General features: G+C 36.4%; 2 protein-coding genes across 7 annotated transcripts; both read left to right on the top strand.

Annotated features, from left to right (window-relative positions):
• The first annotated feature begins 470 nt into the window (after positions 1–470).
• On the top strand, positions 471–24,768 carry LOC114246506 (beta-galactosidase). 6 transcript variants are annotated; one of them, XM_089730566.1, is made up of 14 exons: positions 471–575; positions 870–1,011; positions 4,054–4,197; positions 10,475–10,635; positions 11,257–11,407; positions 12,538–12,601; positions 12,983–13,077; positions 13,803–13,983; positions 15,058–15,273; positions 15,885–16,003; positions 21,737–22,012; positions 22,584–22,718; positions 23,472–23,672; positions 24,408–24,768. In XM_089730566.1, the coding sequence occupies exons 3-14, from the start codon at positions 4,066–4,068 to the stop codon at positions 24,627–24,629; spliced, it is 1,953 nt and encodes a 650-aa protein (XP_089586692.1). In that variant the 5' UTR covers positions 471–575; positions 870–1,011; positions 4,054–4,065; the 3' UTR covers positions 24,630–24,768. The 6 variants fall into 6 exon arrangements, with proteins under 6 accessions (XP_089586692.1, XP_089586693.1, XP_028034850.2 ...); XM_028179049.2 differs by lacking the exon at positions 471–575 and having other exon boundaries at positions 781–1,011; XM_089730567.1 differs by lacking the exons at positions 471–575; positions 4,054–4,197 and having other exon boundaries at positions 780–1,011.
• Positions 16,051–18,320, top strand: LOC149502212 (uncharacterized). Its single transcript, XM_089730570.1, has one exon. The coding sequence runs from the start codon at positions 16,109–16,111 to the stop codon at positions 17,150–17,152; it is 1,044 nt and encodes a 347-aa protein (XP_089586696.1). The 5' UTR covers positions 16,051–16,108; the 3' UTR covers positions 17,153–18,320.
• Positions 24,769–25,777: the final 1,009 nt, after the last annotated feature.

Genomic DNA, 25,777 nt, shown 5'->3' with positions numbered 1-25,777 from the left:
GTAGGGGAGGGTGATGGGAGAGATGTGCTCGCATTGCAAGGTTCGGACGTGAGTTGTTGAGCAATAGGAGGTTTTTATTCGGTTCGACTCCGACATTCCCAGTGGAGTGAAGACCGGCGATTTCCTCCTGACCCAAAAAAACTCTATTCTTTAAAATTATTCTATCCTGTTTTTAATCGAATTTACTATTCAATTTTGCTGTAACTCAACTTACATTACGAGTTATTACGACAACAGTAAAGTTCCATACCGCTAGTTTGATTCTTCAAGCTAAACCTTAGCTACAAATCTATGAAAACGTAGATATTCAATAAAAGTAATTATTTAAAAATGACTGTTATGTTTACGAAGTTTCGATTCTGATAAGATTAATTACAATGTTGTGTTATACTAATGGCTGTGTTATATTAAGTAGGTAATCACTCATCAAACAAGATAACTATATAACTTTTAAATTAAAATATCGTGTAGCCTAACTGATCCTGAGTATTGTACATCAAAGTAATTAATTACAGTAAAAAATAAATTACAAAGTAATTCCTGTTTAAGTAATAATTATGGTCGTTGCCGCGCTGGTGAGTGAGTTTATTTCCTTGATTCTATGAATAACTTTTAGCCAAATTTAGATTGAGCGACTTCTAATTTACATACAAAACTATAATATTTTGAATGAAATCATAAATTTTATCAAAGTATAATTCACAAATCGTGTGTTGTTTACCTGTTTAATGCTTAGTCACAGGCTTGAAACTATGCAACAGGCGACTAGTATATAATCTGTATACGAGTATTAGCGGGAGAGCCGAGTCGAGCGGTCGTGGACCTTGGTGTAGTAATTCTTAAACGTTGTAATGATTGTGTTTTGTTAGTAAAATACGCGAGTGTAGCCGCGTTCCAATAACCTACCTACTAGTTGAGGCGCTTGCGAGTGATTGTTTCTCCGGGTCAAGACAGTTCACTACCGCTCCGTTGTCTGGTCAACGGGGGTCGTCATCGTGCGTCGAGGAATTGGTGAGGAATACGCTGTTTGCATTTTTAAATTCACAATACGATTTCGTTGCTTCTTAAGCTATTTACAATTTATATTTTCGAAATGTTATTATTTTTTTGCTATAGATTACCGATCGGGCTCGCGAATCACCTGGTGTTAAGTGGTTACGCGGTCGAAACTTTTCTCTTCAAGTGAATAGGCGGCATTCCCGTTACGATATTCAAAGCTTCGTATGATCTCATTTACTCTTTTTTTTTTATTGCTTAGATTGGTGGACGAGCTCACCGCCCACCTGGTGTTAAGTGGTTACTGGAGCCCATAGACATCTACAACGTAAACGCGCCACCCACCTTGAGATATAAGTTCTAAGGTCTCAGTATAGTTACAACGGCTGCCTCGCCCTTCAAACCGAAACGCATTACTGCTTCACGGCAGAAATAGACAGGGCGGTGGTACCTACCCGCGCGGACTCACAAGAGGTCCTACCACCAGTAAAAATCATCTTGATAAATAAAATAAACAGGTTCCAGTACGTCCGTCTGAGTAATTGTTTATAAAAAATAAATCACAAGAAACAGCTGTACATAATACTCGTAATATATCATATTGTTATACATATAATAACATTATAAATTACTTAGTGTTTTATGGTTTATTTTAAATAAAAATATACAAATAAAAAAAATTATGTACAATATACTCGTAGTATTTAACTACAAACGGCAGACTTAGAAGAATTTCTAAATAATACATATAGGAACAATGACCTACAATGTCATTGTACCTATGTATATGTATTATTTAGACATTCCGACCGAACATGACCGAATTATAAGCTTTCCTGCCATAAGCCACTTAGTATGAAGCAACGGGATGTTTAATATATGCACATGATAAAGAAAAGTCTACAGCATGAAAAAGTGCTTCATTATTTAATTATTTTTAATTGGCGTTGAAAGGTAGACCAGCCTAACGCTACGTGATATAAATCGAAGATCATACACGTCGAAACGTACCTAAATATTGCGATAAACTTTTTTATTCTGGGTCAGTAGGTAATAATAGCCGAACTTCCGCCTATTTGTTGGGGACGCTAGCGGGGCAGTCGAAGAGACTAAGCTCCTTTGTCCCTCTGATCCGGTGCAACTACTTCCAGCAGTAGCCATGCTCCGTCAGCACCTGTATCAAGTGGAATGCGAGGCGTTCACGGTCGCGATTCACGCAGTCTCCGAGGACTGGGTGAATCGCGAATCAAAAGTCCCCAGAACGGCCGAAGGTTCATCAAAAAAATCGAAAAAATATAAAGTACAACTGGATTAACCGGAAACTCTACGAAGCAAAACGCATGATTCATTCGTAGGTCCCTACGAATAAATATTATTTATTACGATTATATACGAATAAATATTATTTATAAATATTATTTATTCGTAGGTTGGCCCAAAATGTATTTTCTTTTTATAGCGTGATAATTCTAAGGTAATAAAGCTTTTCGATAGGCAAATGTTGGGGCTTTGCCTTTGGCATTACTAATGACTTGGGTAATAGTGACCTCTTTCCGTCGGGTGGAACGTAACTTCGTCTGCATTCGAAGGCAATAAACAAATAACAATACCTAGTTAACTTTCGTCCATATTTGCAACTACTACTACTAATATTACTAATATACTACTACACTACTACTAATATCAGTAGTTCGAAATGACGTGATGAGAGTCTGATATAGTCGAACGGACGCAAGCTTGCCTGTTCAGCGCAGCTTTTCGATATATGGCAGAACAGCTATAACGCCTGTTGGTTTAATAATTTACCATTTTTTATTAATTTATTGCCCGTGTAGGCAGACGTGGATACAGACCACCTGATGGTGAGTGGTTACCATCGCTCATGGACGTCAGCAATACCAGGGGCAGAGCCAAGCCCGTGGAGCCAAATAAAGTCGAGGGAAGCTCATTCCAAAGCCGGCTAGTAACGTGGCAAAAAATATCGCTGGAAACGCACTGTGGATAAACGCAGTGGCTACAGGTAGTATGAATGAATACTAATCGGTTGACCGGCGGTGCGATGGTAAAAACGAGATGATTGTATCATCTCAAATATTTCCTCAGAGTACTTACTCCCCATGGAACATACGGCACAAAATACAGAGGGAACCGAAGTCCCTTCGCAGACCCAAGGTTCCAAACTATCGGTGAGAATGGGATTATCGACAAACCGAACGGCTCGAAACGGCGAAGATATTTTGATTATGAATTGCATGGGTTAACGAACTCATAACCGACTTGGTGTTAAGAGATAACGAGAATCCACAGACGTAACAATGTCCTGATCCAGCTTGAGAAATAAGTTTTAAATCTTAATTGCACAGTATAACGATCGTATAAACCTTCAAATCAGTATGCTGCGAGTTTTTTAACGTTCTCGATAGCGTAAAAGTTAGCTCATACTTGTATGGAACGGGATAGTTTGCCTACGTTTGCCGCTACGGGCGCTGTTCCAACTGTATACAAAATTGGGTTAACTTTTACGCTATCGAGAACGTTAAAAAACTCGCACTAAGCACTGGCTACTTCGCGGCCGAAATGCGCATGAGTATTGGGGATGTAGGTACAATACGCCGTACCACAAGTAAAATTAAAATATTTCAATGCTTAAGATTCTAACGTTATCTTTTTTTCTACAAAGTTAGTAAAAGTATTGTATTGCAGCCAAAAAATATTCTACATGATTACGTTTCAGAAATTAATTGAACTATGGATTAGGAGAAAGTGACTTTCTCGCGATAAGAAGATAAATTGTATAGTAAATTCAGATGTAATTCATATCCTGAACAGCTCAATTGCAGTTAATAGTATATAATTATTAGTAGTATATATTAGTAGTATATATTAATAGTATATTATGCATAGTATTTCGAATAGCAACAATACGATGCATATTAATATCACCGAACCACGATTTAGTCACTACTCGCTCACATAATTATTATTTTCAAATAATTTTAATTTCATTAAGCACAACCATTCGTACATTATGCCTTGTACTCACTCTGCTTGTTCCAGATATTTTTCAAAATGACTCTCTTAATTGCAACATTTGCATTACTGTGTTTTCTTGGACAAACGTATTCCTTAGAAGATTATGCGCCCGTGGTTATCCGAGTGACAAATGAAGATCATCAAAATAAACTTTCAAACGAGTTCAAGGTAATTTAAGATAATTATCCGTTTTTCATCCGCCTTTTTTATCTGTTTCTAGTTTCGGATCATTTCTGATCATACCAAAAAAAGTGTTTTGAGATTGCTCATCAATCAATTTATGTTTTTTGTTTATAACTGCAGTGTTTATTGGCAGCCTGCCAAAAACTTCCACTAAATATGATTAGAACAATAACCATTGTTTATGTTGTTAATAATTCGAAAAGTTCGAAGTTGTCGTGGCCTACGAGATAAGACGCCCGGTGTAGTCGTATCTAGCGATGAGACTGTGCCGGTGTTCGAATTCCGCAGGCAGGTACAAATTTTCTGATGAAATAGGTACTTAAAAATTCCTCACGAACGACTTCCATTGTGAAAGGTAAACATTGTGTAATAAAAATTGTACTACCCATTTTAGCAATAAAAAATAAAAAAAGATATAACAATCTATTTTATTACATGGCCTCATGACCTCGCTTCATGAATGAAGCATTTTATACTATGTACAATCATTCTTATATTTTTTTGAAATTAGCATCTGGTTGAATCTCACGTTACTGGCATTGATAATATTAATCATTATGTTGTCGTTTATAAATTAAATATTTAAATAACAAATTAGAAATCGATCATATCAGCAAAATAATTTAGGTCGGTAAATTAAAATATGATATGTTACTATTATATAATGTTGTTGTTACTATTTAAAAATCAAGTATTTTATGAATCAATGTAAGAAATTCGTGTTATCATTTTCGGTACTCAAAATGCAGATATCTTTGTTTTAAGTAAACAAATAAAGGCTAAGTGCGAGAGGGATGGTATTCCTACGATATTCCGAAAAACTGACGGGGAAATTAAAAAGTCATCATTATAGTGTTCACACTTTACTCATACTTCGGTAGAATAAATAGCAAGTTCAGAAAATTTAGTGGATGATGAATTAATTGACTATAATAATCAAACACGAGAGCCAAAATCGCATGAGAACATCGAACTTGTTTTCAGTAAATAATTAAAATTTAATGATACTGGAGCTCTAACACAACTCTAAATCTTAAAGTCGTCGTGGCCTAAAGGATAAGACTTCCAGTGCATTCACATCTAGCGATGCACCGGTGTTCAAATCCCGCAGGCAAGTACCAATTTTACTAATGAAATACATACTTAACAAATGTTCACGATTGACTTCCACGGTGAAGGAAATAACATCGTGTAATAAAAATCAAACCCGCAAAATTATGATTTGCATAATGGTAGTAGGACCTCTTGTGAGTCCGCACGCCAATTTCTGCTGTGAAGCAGTAACGCGTTTCAACGCGCTCAAAGCCCGCGATAAAAGCTATGCAATAGCTTAAAAATACACGTGGTCAGTAAACCTATAGCGGCGCGGAGCATGGACATACAATGAAGCCAAGAGAAAACGTTTAAGGGGCCTATTAATGCGATGATAATGTAGCACTTGTACTCCCGTACAAAGTCCAGTTTCTTTAATGTATAACGCGACCACACTAACTATTTTCCATTTCGCCACATCCAAGTTAAACGGCAGACCTACAGCTTAATTTAATTTTTATGTTAAATTTATTTCATATTCCTGCATTTTAGTACCATATCTCTATTTAATGTGTGGATGGCATCATTCAAATTTTATTTGTCGGTCACTAGGTAAGCCGCCACTTCATAAGCTACGTGCGTGCTGTGAACTTGTTACAGCAAAGTTTTATGCGTGTTCCAGCAAAAAAGCGTTGGCATATAAATGGGTGTTGCTAGTTTACGAATACAGGAGTATTGAGGGTATTCTGTTTTTTTTTTGAAGATTTTATGTTTAAGAATATTTAATTACATAGACTCTTTTGAACATTCGTAGATTAAAAAGGTTTGATTTGGTTGGGTTGGAGGAGAAGATTTCAATATTTACGTAGTATTGTAAAATTATAACTTATTTAATATTTTTGAATAATGCTCTAAGAATATTGTTTGATTTCATAGTAGCACTAACACTAATACTCTTTTAATGGACTTCGAACATTATCCGACAGGAAACATAATATACATATGTATGTTTTTTTTAAATTGCCGTATAGACAGACAAGCATACGGCCCACCTGATGGTGAGTGGCTACCGTCGCTCATGGACGTCAGCAATGCCAGGGGCAGAGCCAAGCCGCTGCCTACCGTACATATTCTGTCGTGCTTCAGTTTATATGAAATGAAAGTGAAAGGCATCCGTTGAATTTTGATGAGGTATAAAACCATTTAATGTGAGGCATACGTAGGGAGTGTTTTCTGTCATTGTAATTTGCTGATATTTTTATTTATATTTTTATTTGTGTAGGTATTTGAACGAGCTCACAGCTTACCTTGTATAAATAATTTTTTTAGAGATTTTTTTGCCTGGTTGTGTAAAAAAGTGGTTGCTGGGGCCTATAAACATTATAAAAGTAATTTCTACCATCCAGCCCGCATTCATGCATATAAAGTTATTATTAGCCATCAATTAATCTATACTAGTCTATACTAATATTATAAAGAGGAAAGATTTGTTTGTTTGTTTGTATTGAATAAGCTCCGAAACTACTGAACCGATTTGAATAATTCTTTCACTGTTTAGAAGCTAAACTATTCCCGAGTAACATAGAATAATGTACTACAACTTCGTAGAACACATTATTAATTACAAAAAGTGTCGCGATAGCATATGTCTAACTATTACAGTTATGCCGCAAGAAGTGTTATTTTATTTAAAAAAATAAAACAACGTCAAATATCGTTGAAATTTTTGTTAAAGACCCGAGCGGAACCGGAGCAATCCGCTTGTACTTTATAAAAGTTGTCGTGGCTTAAAGGATAAGACGTCCGGTGCCTTCGTATCGAGCGATGCACCGGTGTTCAAATCCCGCAGGCAAGTACCAATTTTTCTTATGAAATACGTACTTATCAAATGTTCCAATTGACTTCCATGGTGAAGGAATAGCATCGTATAATAAAAATTAAACCCGCAAAATTATAATTAGCGTAATTACTGGTGATAGGAAGTCTTGTAAGTTCGCACGGGTAGGTACCACCACCCTACCTATTTATGCCGTGAAGCAGTAACGCGTTTTGGTTTCAAGGGTGGAGTAGCCGTTGTAACTATACTGAGACCTTAGAATTTATATCTCAAGGTGGGCGGCGGCATTTACGTTGTAGATGTATATGGGCTCCAGTAACCACTTAACATCTGGTGGGCTATGAGCTTGTCCACCCACTTAAGCAATAAAAACAATTAAAAAAATACACAAATAATTTTCTGATGGTAAGCAGTTTTGTGAGCTGAAGCAGTATGCGTCCATCCAACTCAGCAACAGAAAAGTTTTACTGTGGAATATTTTCGTATTCTGCGAGGTGGCAGCATTGTCGTCAACCAATTTTGGCTGGAATGCGAGCAGTGAAGTTACATGTAAACTATTTTGTGAAACTTAAACTAAAGGTAACATAATAGTGAACCATTAAACATTTGGAATGAAATTACAGTAGTTAAAGCCCAGCCAATACAGAGCGAGGAAATTAAAAAAAATTGCTCGTTGTGGTTTCCCGGGTTTTATTCCAAGTCACTTGAAGTCTTAACTAACTCGCACCCTTATACTGGGACATTAACTCATTTCATCCCTTAATCAATATCAGATATTACAACTTCATTTAATTCCACTGCATTTTAATTTTCATACGTAACAAAGACCAAAAATATATTAATCAGTGGTTTCAACTTTTCAAAAAACTACTTGGCTGTACGGGTTCGTGCCGTTTGCTTGTTCAATTGAATACGTAGTGTCCACTACTTATCCAAGTTTACATCAATCAACCTAGTAAATAAAAAAAACAAATTAAATTATTTCGGGTAGTAGGTTCCTACTATTCGAATATTTTTATACTAGTAGTAAAAAATATGTTGAATTATTTTTCTTCAAGTGTAGCGTGATACATTTTTTTTTTAATAAAATATTATGAACTCTGTAAGTTTACAAATATAAAGTTAAATTATAACTTCTTGCCCTCTGAACGAACTAATAAAATTGAATTAGGCATTTATTTATCAGGGCAACAACGAGGAAGAAGCCTGGATTCTGTAATTTTAAGAAGCACTTCCACGTCCTAACGTAAGAGTAAATAAATCTAAATTTAAGAGATCTGGTCTGGCTTAAATTTATTTTCAAGAGAGTTATTTTCTAGTAGACTCAATAATTTATGAGCATTCGGTTCACTTGCTCATGGATCCCAAGGACACGAATAGTGCTGAGGAAACATTATGGTGGGAAATTCATTCCAAAGCAGAATGGTACGTGGCAAAAAAGTGCAAAAAACCGTGTCTTCGTCCAGGCATACAACAGCATATGGCTAGATGTGTTCGCAGAAATACTCCTATGACATATTTAAGCTACATTTAATACTGAATTTTATTTCAGTAAAAAGTTTACTATCTCAGAATTTATCTATATGAAACAAACATCACATTAAATGGCAATCTAACGATTACAGGAATTATTGATAAGACAACACACCTGAGTAGGTACTGATTTTTTTTATAATTAAAGAAAATCATACAGTCAATTGGTCTAGCTGCCCACATTTTGTATAATAAGTAATATGCAACTTAAAGGTGTAACAATGTGTAAGTAAACAGGTTACTGGCTAAATACTGCAGACCCAGTGCCCAAATAATTGTACAAACATTGGAAACCAGTGTCAACATATTCTGAAGACCCCATATATTAGGAATTTTACCTTGAAACTATAAGAATGGAACTAAATACTTTTTTTTATCAACCAAAATTTGCACCCATGGTATTGAAGCACCTCTACCAGTGTAGAGGTAGTTGTTCAATGGCTTTCTTAAGGAAGTCAGGTCTACAGGAGATATCAAACTCATTAAAGGCATTTTGCACTGCCTCTCGGGTAGGAAACCTTGAAAAAGTACACATCTGTCTGTGATGTTGTTCAGGAGCAGAGAGGAAAATCAATTAACCAAGGCTAGCAGAAGTTTCTCCAACATTGTGTTCATTTCCTCACAGTGCACATCCACAGTAATTCTGGTAGCATTTGGTAAAAAGCTGTGATGAATTATACCAGCACAAACAGTAACCATAACTTCTGAGAGGTAAGTTTTCATTTAGGGCATTGCCTAAGTGCTGAATCAGGGTCTATCCAACCTGATGACCACTTTTGACTATCAAACAATCTATTTTCCAAAGAAAGTGAAAATACAGTTCAAAATTCCTTAGTTTCTGTGTCTGTCAACACAAGGCATGTGATGCTGGCCATCACTCAGTGTGTGTGGCAACCACTTATCAAGTTTAAACCTTGCCAATTTGAGGCAAATGGGCCAATATTGTTTTGACGCGAATGTTGAAAGCTGCTGCTATCTCAGAGGTAGAGTACCTATCATCAGCTTACGGTATGGCATTTAATTCGTTATTGTTGAGGGTCATTTTTTAGAAAAAAAATTCCATGTCGGAAGCGTTCAAACATTAAGTGTATAATCTACGGTTCAAACTTCAAAGCACTAACATGCCCTGCGTTCGTTTGTAGTGTTCATTCCATTCACGTTGTATAATTAATGTTGCAAGCCGATTGTGCGGCATTGCTACTGTGATGGAAGTCATATTCCATAATTACTCGTATTTTTATCGTGTTGTGTCCGTATTGATGAAAAAAATACAAATGTATTTAAAACAAAACATTCAATAAACAAATGATAAAATTTGAACAAAAACAGAGGTAGGGGCACAACAAAATCAATAACCGAGCTATTCTGAATTGTTCATATCCTTAACAGTCGGATAGTAAAATCAGTTTTGAAATTCAAAGAAATAACAAACAATTACCGTACCGACCATAATACGTTACATAGTTGCTTTGCTTTTTGAAAAATCATAACTATCTGTCTCATAGGTTTGTGGCTGGAAAATCTTCTATCTATCTATGATTTTCATTTTGAAGCACTTTTTGAAGGGACTGGAAATTTGACAGTTGGCACAACAACCTTTTAATAAAAAATAGGCAAAGGGAGTCACGCTTTAACTGCTGACCAACAGGTTCTTGCTCTTTGAATGGTCCCAACATGCGGGAATATGAAGTAAATTCACTTTACAATCATAACGATGCTGTTATCGCTGCAACACTTAATATTATTAAATAATTCAAAATATCCTAAGATCTTTTTTCATTATATAAATTTTCAATTTATTCAATATGGTAAAAATTGGGTTAGTTTTTTTAAAAATTATAAGTTAATATACCATTTTAGATGAAAGGACACAACATAAGCATCGTTGGAGACAAGTTTATGATAGACGGGAAGCCTCTACACATCATATCAGGGTCATTGCACTACTTCAGGGTCCCTGCAGTGTATTGGCGTGACCGACTGCATAAGTTCAAAGCCGCTGGTCTCAACACAGTTGCTACGTAAGCATGCCTTATGTTTTTTTACCACCACAAGGGGCCACATCTTAAATTGAAATCTATAAACCAGGATATTAAATTCACAAATTCAGTGACACTGTAATTGACACCCTTGACCTCTGTTCTTGTGGTTATGGGTTTGATTCTCACATCAAGCATACTTTCGTATGACGTTCAAGATTGTTTCTTCTATGTCTTGTGTATATTAAATGTATAATATATCTAAAGGTACATAGATGAGTATGTATCTAATATAGTTTTTCTTAGTCTCTAGTTCTCATAGTATAGGGATCTCACGCTCTAACATCAGTTAGTTTAAAAACTGTAAAATTTTGTCAGTTTTCTTATACTAGATATTACTTACAAAAATTTGTATCTACCAGAAGATTTGATGGCATCGCGTCATTTGATAAGAGTATACCTGACAGCTTACGTATTAAGTATGTACATATAATATATATGCTAAACTACGAAACATCGGAATTAACAAAATAAATTTTACATTAAACCGACAGAAAGCTTCTAGTCACCATATTAAGTATCATAGATAAATTAATAGACTTTATTTATTTACTTATTTATGTACAATTCAACTGTTTATCGACAAGAAAAATATTTAATTAGGTACGTAGAATGGAGTTACCATGAACCCGAGGAGAGACAGTATAATTTCGAAGGAGATCGTGACTTGGTGAGATTTGTTCAGACAGCGGCCGAAGTAGGCTTGCACGTTCTACTAAGGGTTGGTCCCTACATCTGTGCTGAAAGAGATTTAGTAAGTAGTTTATTTTTAAATGCGCTGTGTTAAAATTAGCCGCTTAGAATTATCAAACTTAGATGGCCAATACTATTTAAGAACTTTATATGTTTAAAAAGTTTAATGAAACATGCTGCAGTTCCGATGTCACAGTGAAGAGTTTTAGAAGGATTGCTTTGTTAATTAATACATTGGCACAGTGGCAATCAATATTACCCATACTGACGGCCTTTTGTGAAATTATAAAAGGCCTTACTCGCGTTGCTACTAGCGCCGCCTGCTATGTACTGATATACTCTTCTATAGATATGTTAGCAATCTACCTGGGAAGCCAGACAAGTGGCATTTTACTAGCGTTAACCTTCGAAGGTTGACTGGAGAGTAGTTAAATATTTACCGCACCCCATATGTTGGTACATCAAAACCTTGACGCTTTAGATAGAAATCATAATGTTTCTTTCAAATCGGAAATCGCATATCTAAAAATGGGGACGATTGTGTTGCTCGTGGGGGTAATACTTTCTTCCACTTCCTCCAAAGAACTAATCTGATTCTTCTTCAGCCTTTAAGAATAGCAAAACCAAGTGGCACATTTTCGATCGTTTTTCTTTTCGGTGCTCCATTGCCAATTCCGGCATTACTGTATCGTTTATAAAAGTGAATATTAAAATAGTATTAGAATATAAACTTTTTATAAAAAGGCGCTTAAAAAAAAGGTACCTACCACGTTTTTGTGAATTCACGTGATAAATTAATTAAGTCCTAACTATATTTTTATTTAATTTTGAAACGTTCTTATATCAACAAACAATTGTAAGGGCCCTGGTATAGTGGTTTGTTCATCGTTTTACCGCTTTACAAACAAAACGAAATCAAGTTATTATAATCCCTATATGTAGTTGTAATTATAAAATTACGAGAGAAAGTATATTACGGATCATTGTAAATAGATAAGAGTATAATCACTTCCCGTAGACATAGAAAGTGAATTAGGAAGCAACCGACTTACACGTCTTAAGCTTGGACGGACAAGTTTTTCATTAATCTACAACTAGTGAATGTACATAATACGAGTATGTACCCAATAAGTGATGCGTTGCGTATTTAATGTGCTACATTCATATATTTAAGTGACTTGCATGTTTTAGGGAGGATTGCCGTATTGGCTACTCGGAAAGTATCCGAATATAAAACTTCGTACAACCGACAAAGGTAACAAAAAAAACTTTGAATTAATATCTATTATCTATATATATATATAAATGAATTGCTGTTCGTTAGTCTCGCTAAAACTCGAGAACGGCTGGACCGATTTGGCTAATTTTGATCTTGAATTATTTGTGGAAGTCCAGAGAAGGTTTAAAAGGTAGATTAATATGAAAATGCTCGGAATTAAATAAAAATAACAATTTTGTTTTCCTTTGATGTGTCCCCCGTCGGACGGATTCCTTTTGTTTGTTTTAAGTTTATTTTATACAAAAGTTTAGGTCTTTTATTTATCGATTGAGGCACTACCAAGTCTGCCGAGTCAGCTAGTATTTTATAAAATAGTATAGGAAAGCGGTAGTGAAATATTTACTCTGCATCTTCCAGATTTCATCGCGGAGAGCGACATATGGTTGAAGAAACTATTCGAACAAGTCTCACATTTGTTATTCGGAAATGGTGGACCTATTATCTTAGTACAGGTGAACGATGTTTATTTTGAATTTTGAAATATGCTAATTAAATGCCAAGAAACGTGACGTATTTAATCCGTGATCAGTCCAGACCAGTGATGTTGCTAACCGGATTGGCCAGAGTTGTTTCTCTACTGCTGATTAGCAACGACCTTCATGTTTAGCGAAACTAAATAAGCAAAGTTAATGAACCTGTCAGCTTTTTACCATCGCACGATCTGGCATCAGAATGCAATTCATCCCTACCACTTAAAATGGCTGCCGTGGGATGAACTTATTTCTACGGCAGGGGTGGCCAACCGGTAGATCGCGATCGACCAGTTGATCGTGGCTATTAGTTCAGTCGATTGTGGCAAGACAAAAAATATAAATACATAGACCAGACTGCGCAACTTAATCACCAATTGTTGCACGCATCATCTTCATCTTGTACCATTTGTTAATGACCATTACGTCACATTATTTATCCTCTCTTCAACACAATAGTTCTCTCTTATTATATAGTTTCAGGTTTATTTTATTTTTTTAATAAATGAAAATATACTACTTATTTGTATACTGAACTACATTGTTTCATTAAATTTCAAGAAATGTCATTGGTAGTTCGCAGAGTGTTTCGTCAATAGACAGTAGATCTTGGTTCTAATCAAGTTGGCTACACCTGCTCTACGGTATTTCTCGAACGCTCAAATGTTGTTTTTTTTGAAATAATCAGCGTGACCAATTTCATTTAGGTGGAGAACGAATACGGCAGTTATGATAGCGACCTAGCATACAAGGAAAAGATGCGGGATCTGATAAGCGCCCACGTCGGGGATAAGGCTTTGCTATACACCACAGATGGACCGAGCCTAGTCGGCGCCGGCATGATCCCAGGAGTGCACGCCACCATCGACTTCGGCGTTACATCACAACGTGAGTTCAGTGTGCTTAGTGCGGGTTTTTTAACGTTCTCGATAGCGTAAAAGTTAACACCGCCCCTAGCGGCGAACGTAGGCAAACGTTCCAACTCCATACAAATTTGAGTTAACTTTTACGCTATCGAGGACGTTAAAAAACTCGCACTAAGCACACTGTACTGAATTTAAAACCTAATATATTACGAATTGACGAACTAGTGAAATAATAACCGAAACCGAAACGCATTACTGCTTCATGGCAGAAATAGGCAGGGCGGGGGTTCGATTTTCGCGAGTTCTAGACAGAAAACTATTTTTACTGTTTAAACACATGTTTTTTGGAGTTTACTCCTTTAGAATCGATTTACATATATAGGCCCGGGGTATGAAAATTATGGGGACCAAAATCGTACTAGCATGTCACACGAAATGCGTTATGCGCATTTCGTGTGACATGCTAGTACATGCGCCGGCAGTCCGCCACAAAGCCTCGTACTGATCACGCGTTTCTCTCATTATTGTATTTTCATATATTTGTTAGTCGTTTGTTTTGTGTCTCGTTAATTTGTTAATAATCTGTAGTGTATCGTGTTGTCGTAATATAGAACTATTTCTCGTATTGTTTCGTTTAATTTTTTATATCCAGTAAACTCCAGTCGTGCGTCGGAGCGGACACACACACTTTTTTTTTAAATTGTGATTATATCATTTCCGACGTTTCGTGGTCACAGACGATAGATCTGTAACACTAAAGAATTCGAAGAATTTGAAATGAAATTATGACAATAGAAAACAAGAGATAACACCATAAAAGTAGTTTTAATTATTGTGTTATGTCGTATGTTATTGTATGTAAAAAGAATTAAAAATACATTTTTGGGTTTACAACGGACCTCGGACAGTTTCATCTTCGTGCTCGTTTTCGCCACGTTATGATGTCCGCGTGCCGATAACGGCGCCCCTAGCGGCAAACGTTCCAACTCCATACAAATTCGAGTTAACTTTTACGCTATCGAGAACGTTAAAAAAACTCGCACTAACTACAGAGTTCAATTCGAGAGTTAGTTGGTCTTACGTCTTGTTTTCACAGCAACGGAGCAGTTCGACAGCCTGTTTCACCTGAGGCCGGCTCCCGGGCCGCTCATGAACTCCGAGTTCTACCCGGGCTGGCTGACGCACTGGGGCGAGCGTATGGCGCGCGTCAGCACCAACGACATTGTGCTCACATTGCGTAACATGATTGTTAATAAAATACACGTCAATTTTTATGTATTCTTTGGTGGAAGTAATTTTGAGTTCACATCAGGTCAGTATTCGTGTTGATGGACGTGTACCGCGGTTTCACTCGCTTTATAACTTTAATAAAAATAGTATTCAGAAAGTACGCTCTCGTACGTAAACTAATAGTCAATTGCTAGATCTGTTTGTATAGACGGTATCGTATTTTTAACCGTCGATATTAATATAAAAATGTGTTGTCCGGGCCTTGTTAGAAATTTGACTCAAATCTGTTAAAATTGTTCTGCGTGATTGAGTAACCCCACGCAATTTTTTCCATTTATAAAAATGGTTCGCATACAACTTGGTGCACATGAAAGAAGTTAAACTTCTTTTGCGGTGTGTAGTATTGTTTTTCGTCCTAAAATAAAATTTCTCTTGTAATAAGGAATGCTGTGTATAAGAGAAACGACCTAGCTCGCTTTGTCCTCTCCCTCTCTACGGTCGAGTTGTTCGCGAGACGATGTGTCTATTTTCTCACTCTCGCTCTATGTAAATTGTATCTTTTCTCTCTAGCCGTAACGAATCCGTCTCGAGTTAAATTTTACTTACAACGCGTCTAAAGAAGTTTCGCTTCTATATTAGTATGTGTTAATACTCCCTGCACCTGTATTTAACAATAAATTTAATAAATTTTAGGAGCGAATTTCGATGGAACGTACCAGCCCGACATAACCTCGTACGACTACGACGCTCCCCTGTCCGAAGCCGGCGACCCTACCCCAAAATATTTTGCCATCAGAGAAACATTGAAACAGGTAACTATTTTATATAATTGCTCCAACAATTAACTGAACTAACCTGCTAAATTATACATTGCCTTCATATTACTTTGAATCTCATCTCGTAATTTATAATTTATTATGGAGTACACCTGCTGTAATAAAGTGGTCAATACTCGTGACAATAAGAAGTCAACCTTGGTGTGTACAGTGTGTAGAAATTATTATCATATCGGCTGTGTTCTTCCTGCAAAAAAGGATTGGACGCCGGATTCAGAATTTAAGTCTACATGGATATGTCTTAATTGTGCGACTAGATCACGCACTGTTAATGATGACACTCCTGTCCGAGGCAATGTGAGAGCTCGAGCGCCTGATACATCCAATGTTACGATGAGACCGTTGCGTACTGGATCCAGGGAACGTGAGGGACCTGAATTACAGGTTGTCCCTTTGGAACAGGTCAGGAGTATAGTGCGCGCGGAAGTCCAGGAAGCTGTTGCTTGTTTCAGGGACACTATTCTTGAACTCAAGAGTGAAATCTCAACTCTTCGTGATAGTGTCTCCTTCATTAGCGACAAGTATGAAGCCATATCAAATAGATTTCTTGAGTTTAATGACCATCTGAAAGTTATTCCAACTCTCAAAAACGAGCTCAGTATACTGGATTCAAGAATGCAATCCATTGATTCTCAATTCAACTTAAAAGAGCAGTGGAGCAGGAGATCTAATATAGAAATTCTGGGTATCCCCGAAAGGAAAGGCGAAAATCTAATAGAATTGGTCTCGAAAATTGCCGAGAAGGCGGGTTTTGCCTTGAATCCTCAGATAGACGTCGATTTTGTTACAAGGGTTGCGCCGATGGACAGAAGCAGTAGCAAATCAAAGCCAGTTATTCTTAGATTTGTATCCCGATATAGGAAGGATGACATGTTGGCTAAATTGCGGAGATTGAAGGAATTGAAATCTTCTGATATTGGATTCCCACATGATTCATCTAGGCTTTATTTTAATGACCACCTCACGAAAAATAATAAACTTTTGTTAAAAAACGTAAAAAATTTAGCCAAGGAAAAATTTTATAAATACGTGTGGGTACGTAATTGTACTATACTGGTGCGAAAAAACGATGTTAGTCCGCCAGTCGTGATTGCTTCCCAAGATGATTTAAAAAAAATTATATAGGTGTTTTCCTTATTATTATATTCATTGTTTTTAAAGCACATGCTATTTTTTGTAATGTAAAATATATCATAATTTTGTTTTTTTCTTTTCAAAAGTTGATGATCGGACTATTTCAGTTTTTTGAGAAACTTTTACATGTTTTTTTAACTATTTTAATAACATTATTATGTAAGGCTTGTTATGATATAGCAAAATACTTATTGTTTAGCATTGGAGAATTTTGTATATTGTTCGTTTGGAACTTTTACTCCTGGGATGGGTGTTTGATTAATGTTGAGATCTTTAATCTCGTATGTGTAGGTACTTATGTATTGACATGTCAATTATTATGCTGTGGTTTGAGCCGTGGACTATTAATACTGTTGGTTAATTATTTATATGATCTATTTTTTCTCTCTCTCTCTAATGGCTAATTTAAAGATTTTTTACCAGAACGTTCGTGGTTTACGTAGTAAAACTAATTTGTTTTATAGAAACATTATTTTATGTGATAATGATATATTATGTCTTAGTGAGACATGGTTAATGCCGGGTATTTATGACTCGGAGTTGTTTGATGAGCGTTTTGTTGTTTACCGTTGCGATCGGAACTATAACTCTCGAAATGATTCTTTGGGTGGCGGGGTACTTATTGCTGTGCGTAGAGGAATTACCGTTTTTAATTTAACCTGTCTCCCTTCCAACAGAAACCGATCAGCTGATATTATTTCGATAAAAATAAATATTAAGCACAATAACGTTAGTAAACTACTCCATCTTTACTGTTGCTATTTTCCTCAATGTTCCTCTCAGTTTGAAGATGAAATTGGTTTTTTTGAGGATATTTCTGACACAATTATTACTAATCCCGGTGACGAATTTTTGTGCGTCGGCGATTTCAATATAAGGAATGCTTCTTGGGAGCTGATCGGTGTTGATGGACCTGCTAGACTCTTGAATGGTGATCGGTGGGACTCACTTGTCTTTGGTCTTTCTAATTTTTTAGCTTTTAATAGTTTTAAACAATTTAATTCGATTTCTAATATAAATAAAAGATGCTTAGATTTAGTAATAAGTAATTGTGCTTGTAAGGTTGTTCGTTCGTCCCTTCCTCTTGTATCTGAGGATGATCATCATCCAGCCTTAGATATTCAGATTGAGGGGTTAGACGTGAGACCCCTACGTTCTCCTGGCCCGTCCATATTGCTTTTCCATAAAAGTGACTACTCTATTATTAACGAGGAACTTTCGAAAATTGATTGGAAACAATCTTTTATGAATTTAGATGTCGACATGGCCGTGGGTAAGTTTCATGAAATCTTAAACAAGATTATTTCTGATAATGTGCCTGTGAAGGTCGTAAGAGGTAACTCCAATTTCCCTTACTGGTACTCCTCTGCTTTAATCAAGTTGATTAAAGAAAAAAGAAAATTTCACAGGAAATGGAAATGTTATGGTCGATTGGCCGACTATTCAAGTTTTTCTGTTCTTCGTGAAAGACAAAAAGCCTTAAAAATTTGCTGTTACAATGCACACATAACAAAGTGTGAGGATGATATCTTGAAGTGCAGTAAGCAATTTTGGAGATTTGTTAAATCCAAGAGGAGTGCTGGGGATTTTCCTAACGAATTGTTCTTAAATGATAGGTGCTCATCTGATGGTTCTGAAATATGTAATTTATTTAATGTTCATTTTGGTTCTGCCTTTTTAACTAACAATACACAGTCAGCATCATCGTTAAGTTATACCCCTGCTTCTTACAACCTTAACTGTGTAGATATTTCTTCATTTTTTATTTCGGTGGGTAAAGTCAAGCAATATTTAATAAATCTTGATATTTCCAAGGGTGCTGGTCCGGATGGTATTCCGCCTGTTTTTTTGCGACAATGTTACGCTCAGCTGTGTTACCCTTTGCATCTTCTTTTTAATCACTCATTATCAACTGGTGTTATGCCCCGTATTTGGAAGCGGTCGTTCGTGGTGCCAGTCTTTAAGAGCGGTGATAAACATAACATAGCTAACTACAGACCAATTTCTAAAATTTGTGCCATCCCTAAGATGTTTGAACGTATAGTTTACGATTTTTTATTTCCATTGATTAGGCCTCATATTATAGAGCAACAACATGGTTTTATAAGCCATAGATCTACTGAGACAAACCTCTGTGAGTTTTTGGATTATGTATTGAGCTCCATGGAGGATGGTCATCAGGTTGATGTGGTGTACACGGATTATTCCAAAGCGTTCGATCGAATAAATTTTGACATTTTGATTGAGAAATTGCATGGACTTGGGGTCCACGGTGATTTGCTGCGATGGCTTGAGTCTTATGTTAGAGATCGCAGTCAGGCTGTGACTTTCAATGGTTTTTGTTCATCATTTGCACCTGTTCCCTCGGGAGTTCCCCAGGGCTCTCATCTCGGTCCTATGTTATTTAATATATATGTCAATGACGTTGCGAATGTTTTCAGGAAATCCAAATTCATTATGTATGCTGATGACAAAAAAGTATATAAAGTTATAAAGTCCTTAAACGACTGTTTGGAATTACAGGATGATTTGAACAACTTATTTGTTTACTGTCAAAATAACTTACTCACAGTGAATACTAATAAGTGTACTATTATAACATTCTCACGTGGAAGATCGAATATCTTGTATGACTATTCTATTAATGGTCAAACTTTGGTACGCACCACAGTTGTTCGTGATTTGGGTATTTATTTGGATTCCAGTTTGATTTTTGATTTTCATGTTAATGAAATAGTAAATAAGGCTTTTCGAATGTTAGGCTTCATACTTAGAGTTGGTAAAGACTTTAAAAGACCATCTACTTTGATTCTGTTGTACAACAGTTTTGTACGGTCTATATTGGAATATGGCTCCGTCACATGGAACTCCCAATATAATATTTATATTCAGCGACTAGAAAGAGTCCAAAAAAAGTTTTTTAAGCATCTTTTATACCATTGTCGTCGCTTTAACTCTCCAGAACCGACAGAATTTGTCTCTCTAGTCGATCGTAGGCTACTGAGGGATCAAATGTTTTTATATAAAATAATAAATAACGAGATTGATTCTAGCTATCTTCTTTCCAAAATTTCATTTAAATGTAGTCGTATTTCCGCGCGTTCTAAACAGACCTTCCACATGTCCACGGCTCGAACGAAATATGCTTCTAACTCTTTTGTCCGTAGATCTTGTAGGTTGTATGATGCTAAGTTCTCCAATGCTGATATTTTTTGCTTGTCACTTGTAGCATATAGAAAAGCTGTTTTGGAGTGTTTATAGGGTGATTTGGCCCGATAAGTATTGTAGTTTTATAGTGTGAGTTAATGTATAAAATGATATGTGCGTTTTGTGTTGCTTTTGTTTTTTTGTAATTTAAATTTCTAAATTTCTCTTCTTGTTCACTGTCTACTTATATGTGATTTTGATTGTGGAAACATATTTGGTTATTGTTTTAGCTATTTTTTTTTAAATATTGTATGTTTTGTATTGTACTGTTTGTTTCCCAAATAAATAAATAAATAAATAAATAAATAAATAAAATAAATAATAAATATATACTTTGTCCAATTTTACTTCATAATGGGAATAACCATAAAAAATAGTCTAGAATAGAATACACATTAACAAACAGCAATGTGCTTTATTGTTACGTCAATATTGAATCAACACAAATGCAAAATTAAAATGGGCGGACTTATCACTGGTCTACTGGTGGTAGGACCTCTTGTGAGTCCGCACGGGTAGGTACTACCTCCCTGCCTATTTCAGCCGTGAAGCAGTAATGCGTTTCGGTTTGAAGGGTGGCGCAGTCGTTGTAACTATACTGAGACCTTAGAACTTATATCTCAAGGTGCGTGGCGCATTTACGTTGTAGATGTCTATGGGCTCCAGTAACCACTTAACACAAAGGGGGTAATGGGCTGTAAGCTCGTCCACACATCTAAGCAAAAAAAAAAAAAAAACTGAAACCGAACTTTTCAAGACAAGCAACAGGTGCAGGTGAGATATATAAGAAGGAAAGAAATTAACCGCGGTGTACCTATCAATTAAAATAAGACTATATATTTAAATACATATATATCAAGAATATAATGATAGTTTTACTATTTTACACATAAAAAATTAATAATAAATTTATACAAACGTACATTACTATCACTACGGTTCCCGGACACCGTCCTCGCCGAACTCGTCTCGAGTGCCAAGCTCACCTATATGTGTGCCAGTGTTTTTTTTTTGTTCAGGAAATCGCCGGCCTTCCGCCCTCCACTAGGGATGGCGGGCGGAGTATGTCGGAATCGAACCGACTAAAACCTCCTGTCGTTCAACAACCAAAGTCCAAACCTCGCATGAGATAGAACTCATGAAAAGGCAAAGGGGGATAGTGAAGTGCTTAGTGCGAAGCACATCTCTCCCGTCACCCTCCCCCTCGGGAGGGCCATTGTTAGCAACACTTTCGGTTTGAGCTCCGAAAGCTCACCTACACGATAGGGCAACGCTGATAATATAGCCTCTCAAGGTTATCAGCATAGGTAGGAAAAAGAAAAGCCAATGCTTAATGTGTTTCAATTGGTTTTCAAACATTGTTTACAGTTGAATTTCGTGGATGAGAAAATTGAGCCGCCACAGCCCAGCCCTAAAGGTCGGTACGGTGCCGTGCCCGTCGCAGCGAAACTCAGTATCATGTCCCCGAAGGGTCGCTGCGACTTGGGGAAGAGATACGAAGACGTGTCGGGCGGAACTTTGCCGACTTTCGAAGAGCTGAGGCAAAGAAGCGGCTTGGTTTTATACGAGACGACGCTCAACGAAACCGAGGGGGTCCTTGTCCTCAACAAGCCGCGTGACCTGGTCTTCGTCTTTGTGGATGGGGTGAGTCGCCACATATAAATGTTTTCATGAACATAAATAGGCAAAGACAAATTAGACATGTAACATTTTCTCTTTCATTTCTAGTTGCCAAACGTTTTTTTTTTTTATTTACTTATCTATAAAGAGCTCTGGTGTTACCAATAAAAAATATGGGAACTGCCTTTAATCTAACTTTATAGGTTATAATTTTTAAAAAATCAGACGAACCAATATAATACACATAAAATATTTCAAAAATTCAAAAAATTCAAAAAATTTTATTTAATTTCATAGAGGAAGACTAGTATAATTAATCAAAAACTCTAAAGAAAGATTCGCCTGTAAACTTAATGTATTTATAGAAAGGCATGACATAGTTGATGTAAATTTGCGAAGCTTAATTTTTTCAGAGGGATTTTTGTTAAGCATCACCCAAGATTTACATATGTACAACAGGCATAATGACGTTTTCGGAGTCAGTAATTTCTTGTAAATAAATTTTAAAAAAGTTTTTAATACGAACACCACGGAATGTCGTCAGTATTCCTAATTACTGTTAACCTAAGTATAATATAATATTTCCTCTTAACAGAAACCACAAGGCGTATTGAGTCGGATGCACAAGAAGTACCATTTGCGTATAAGTTCGACGGCCGGCAGTAAGCTGTCCCTCCTAGTCGAGAACCAAGGCCGTATTAATTACGGCACGCTACTACACGACCGTAAGGTAAGTTAACTAGGGATATTTGCGTTTGTAAGGGGAAAAGTAACTATTTTTGCTATTACGGCATATCTGGTGTTAAGTGATTATTGGAGCCCATAATATAAATGCGTCTGCGTGTCACTTGGATTTTTTACAATTTCGTGGGTGATGTTCTTAACGTGTAGCTTCTGTTTGCGCACGTTTAAGAACAAGATAGGCTACCATAGCCATATTAGAGCGCATGAGAGACGTGGACATTAGCTTTTAAGTTATTGAACAGAAAAATTTGGTCGCCGTTGCCGTTGCTTGGAACCATGAAATGAACGCAGATTATAATTCGAGGGGTGAATGTAAAGTTGCAAAAATACCGTTTAAACCTTTACTCCTAAAATTGTTTGTGGGCTTTGATTTTTATTATTGTAGAAGACACACGGGATTCGAACACCGGCACAGTCGCATCGCTACATACGGGTACGCCGGACGTTTTATCCTTTAGGCCACGACGACTTCAGATCATCCTGATTACTCAAAATGTTTTTTTTAACATGCATTTACCAGCTTAGTCTTCGTCTATATATCTAGGCAACGGAGTCTTTGAACGTAATTTCCATCAACTTCACGACGCCCGATTTAATATGTACATATTTGCACACGTATCGAGGACCGTTAGCAAAACAGTAATTTAATACTACTGATTTAAAAACTAGTTATTAAAATTAATTTATTAAAAGAAAAAATATTATTGCGACTAGTTTTTAATCATGTTTTTCTTGGCAGGGAATTTTAAGTGAAGTTATTTACAACAATAAAGTTCTTGGAGGCAAATGGAGTATTACTGGATATCCGCTAGAGACGGTTCAGTTTAACTCTTCCGTGAGCGAAGTTACCCAAGGCCCAACGTTTTATGAGGGTACATTTGTGTTACCAGAGGGTCAAAAACCATTGGATACGTTTTTGGATACTACGGGATGGGATAAGGTAAGTAAATGGCGATCTTGGGTACAAAACAACAAAATGGAATGACGTGTCTGTTTCTGATATTGTAATAGGCAGGAGAGTTCACTGCCTCAAATCGGACGCACGAATGCTTCTCAACAGAAATGAGAAGCGTCAGGCGGACTCGCAAGACAACCTGAAGTCGTTACTATTCAAACTATTGTACTGAGACTATTGTGAGATTCATTTACGTCAATTTTATGACAATTCGAAGAAAAAAAAAACATTATATTTTAATGCTTTAGTGTTGTCTATTAATATATACTGAGTGTTAGAAGACCGCTTCCGAAAACGAAGACAGACAATAGTAAACAAAGTAAATTCTGGGGAGCGCGGTATCAGCGCCGCGCCGGTGAGCGTGTAAAAGAAACGCCGTGCCCGGGCGTTCATTGATCCGAGCATCAGCTGTTTTTGATTTTGTGTTTCATTGCTGGTTTTTTTTTTATAGTAAAGTAATTTATTTTATAAGAAACTATCATTTCATTAACTGTACTAACACGATGGAGCGTAAATAATGCTAATAAAACATTTTAAAAATATGTTTTATTTTTTAATTAGGATCGATTTTTTTTCGTGCCATCATCAAAAATGTCATTAGTACTATTGTATGTCTCTTCGTTTTCGGAAGCGGTCTCCTGACACCAAGTGCAGATCTAAGATTATTATAGATCAAAGATACATGCAGGTTTCATTTGAATTTAACTCGTTCTTGTTCAGGGCTACGTTTGGGTGAACGGTCACAATCTAGGACGGTACTGGCCCGGAGTCGGCCCCCAGGTCACTCTCTACGTCCCCGGAGTTTGGCTGCTCGAAGCGCCGCAACCGAACGTGCTACAAATACTTGAACTGAACAAACCTTCGGACAGCTCAACCATGGAGTTCATAGACAATCCTATTCTAAACCGGACTGGAAATTTACACGCGTGGAAGTTTCCTTAGCGGTGGACAAGTTACAGATTACGCTTATTTTTAAATAGCACACAGCCGTAATAATTATATTGTGTGTGCCTGTCTACGTATATTCACAGAGTTTTGTATATCATTATATATTTTTTAATAAATTATAACGTTTATGAAACAACCTTATTTTATTGATTTACTAACCGAAACATTAATTAGTCTAGTTCCATCATTTTCAAGAAATGGTAGGTTTAAGACGAGACTTTGGCAGGAATTCGAACCTTTGTGAATTCTTTTGATAATTTAGTTTCATGTTTCTTCAAGTTCAAACTAATAGTAATTGGCTTACTAACCGTTTATCATCTGCGAAAGTACGCGAATGTGGGACGATTAAACACAATCGCGGAATGTAGCCTCTCGAGTTCTCCAATAAGTCAACTGTAACTTAATCAGTAAATTCCCACCATTTTACTGAAATATTACTTCATTTAAACTCAATTCATTCAATTTTAATTCAATTAATTACAACTGATGCCAAGCAATGGCAAGAACCTATCATAGACTAGCTGACCCGGCAGACTTCGTAGTGCCTCAATCGATAAATACGAGACCTAAGCTTTTGTATAAAATAAACTTAAAACAAACAAAAGGAATCCGTCCGACGGGGGACACATCAAAGGAAAAACAAAATTGTTATTTTTATTTCATTCCGAGCATTTTCATATTTATTTACCTTTTAAACCTTCCCTGGACTTCCACAAATCATTCAAGCCAAAATGAGCCAAATCGGTCCAGTCGTTCTCGAGTTTTAGCGACACTAACGAACAGCAATTCATTTTTATATAATAATATATAAGATAAGATATAAGATAAGATTATACACTTAATATATTTGAACCTATTGCTATACTGAAAAAAAGAAGAGGGTTGGAGTGTTTTACTCGTCGATATTTGAATATTGTGCTAACTACCGCCGAATTTTCTATAAATCTTATTATTGACATTCAAGATTTTTTTTTAATAAATAGAACTAGCCGCATCTTGAAGTCTAGTCTAGTTGATGAGTCTTGAGCATTTGTGCTCGCGATAAGAGAACTCTAGTTGTAAGCTCAGTTAGCATTGCAGTCCAGGGCATGTTGACAAACTGCAGAATTGTGTATTCTTGATATCCGCAATATTCTCTTTAA

The sequence above is a fragment of the Bombyx mandarina genome, chromosome 10 (assembly GCF_030267445.1).
Source record: "Bombyx mandarina strain Sakado chromosome 10, ASM3026744v2".
Classification (NCBI taxonomy): domain Eukaryota; kingdom Metazoa; phylum Arthropoda; class Insecta; order Lepidoptera; family Bombycidae; genus Bombyx; species Bombyx mandarina.
The sequence above is the reverse complement of the archived record's forward strand: the minus strand, read 5'-3'. Positions and strand labels throughout refer to the sequence as shown.

What these genes read in the sequence shown, in the direction of transcription:
- LOC149502212 (XM_089730570.1), top strand. Translation starts at nt 16,109, where the DNA reads ATGGAGTACACCTGCTGTAATAAAGTGGTCAATACTCGTGACAATAAG.
- LOC114246506 (XM_089730566.1), top strand. Translation starts at nt 4,066, where the DNA reads ATGACTCTCTTAATTGCAACATTTGCATTACTGTGTTTTCTTGGACAA. An exon ending in TCAGAGAAACATTGAAACAG is followed by an intron (nt 16,004 to 21,736) that starts GTAACTATTTTA and finishes CATTGTTTACAG; the next exon opens with TTGAATTTCGTGGATGAGAA. An exon ending in ATACTACGGGATGGGATAAG is followed by an intron (nt 23,673 to 24,407) that starts GTAAGTAAATGG and finishes GTTCTTGTTCAG; the next exon opens with GGCTACGTTTGGGTGAACGG.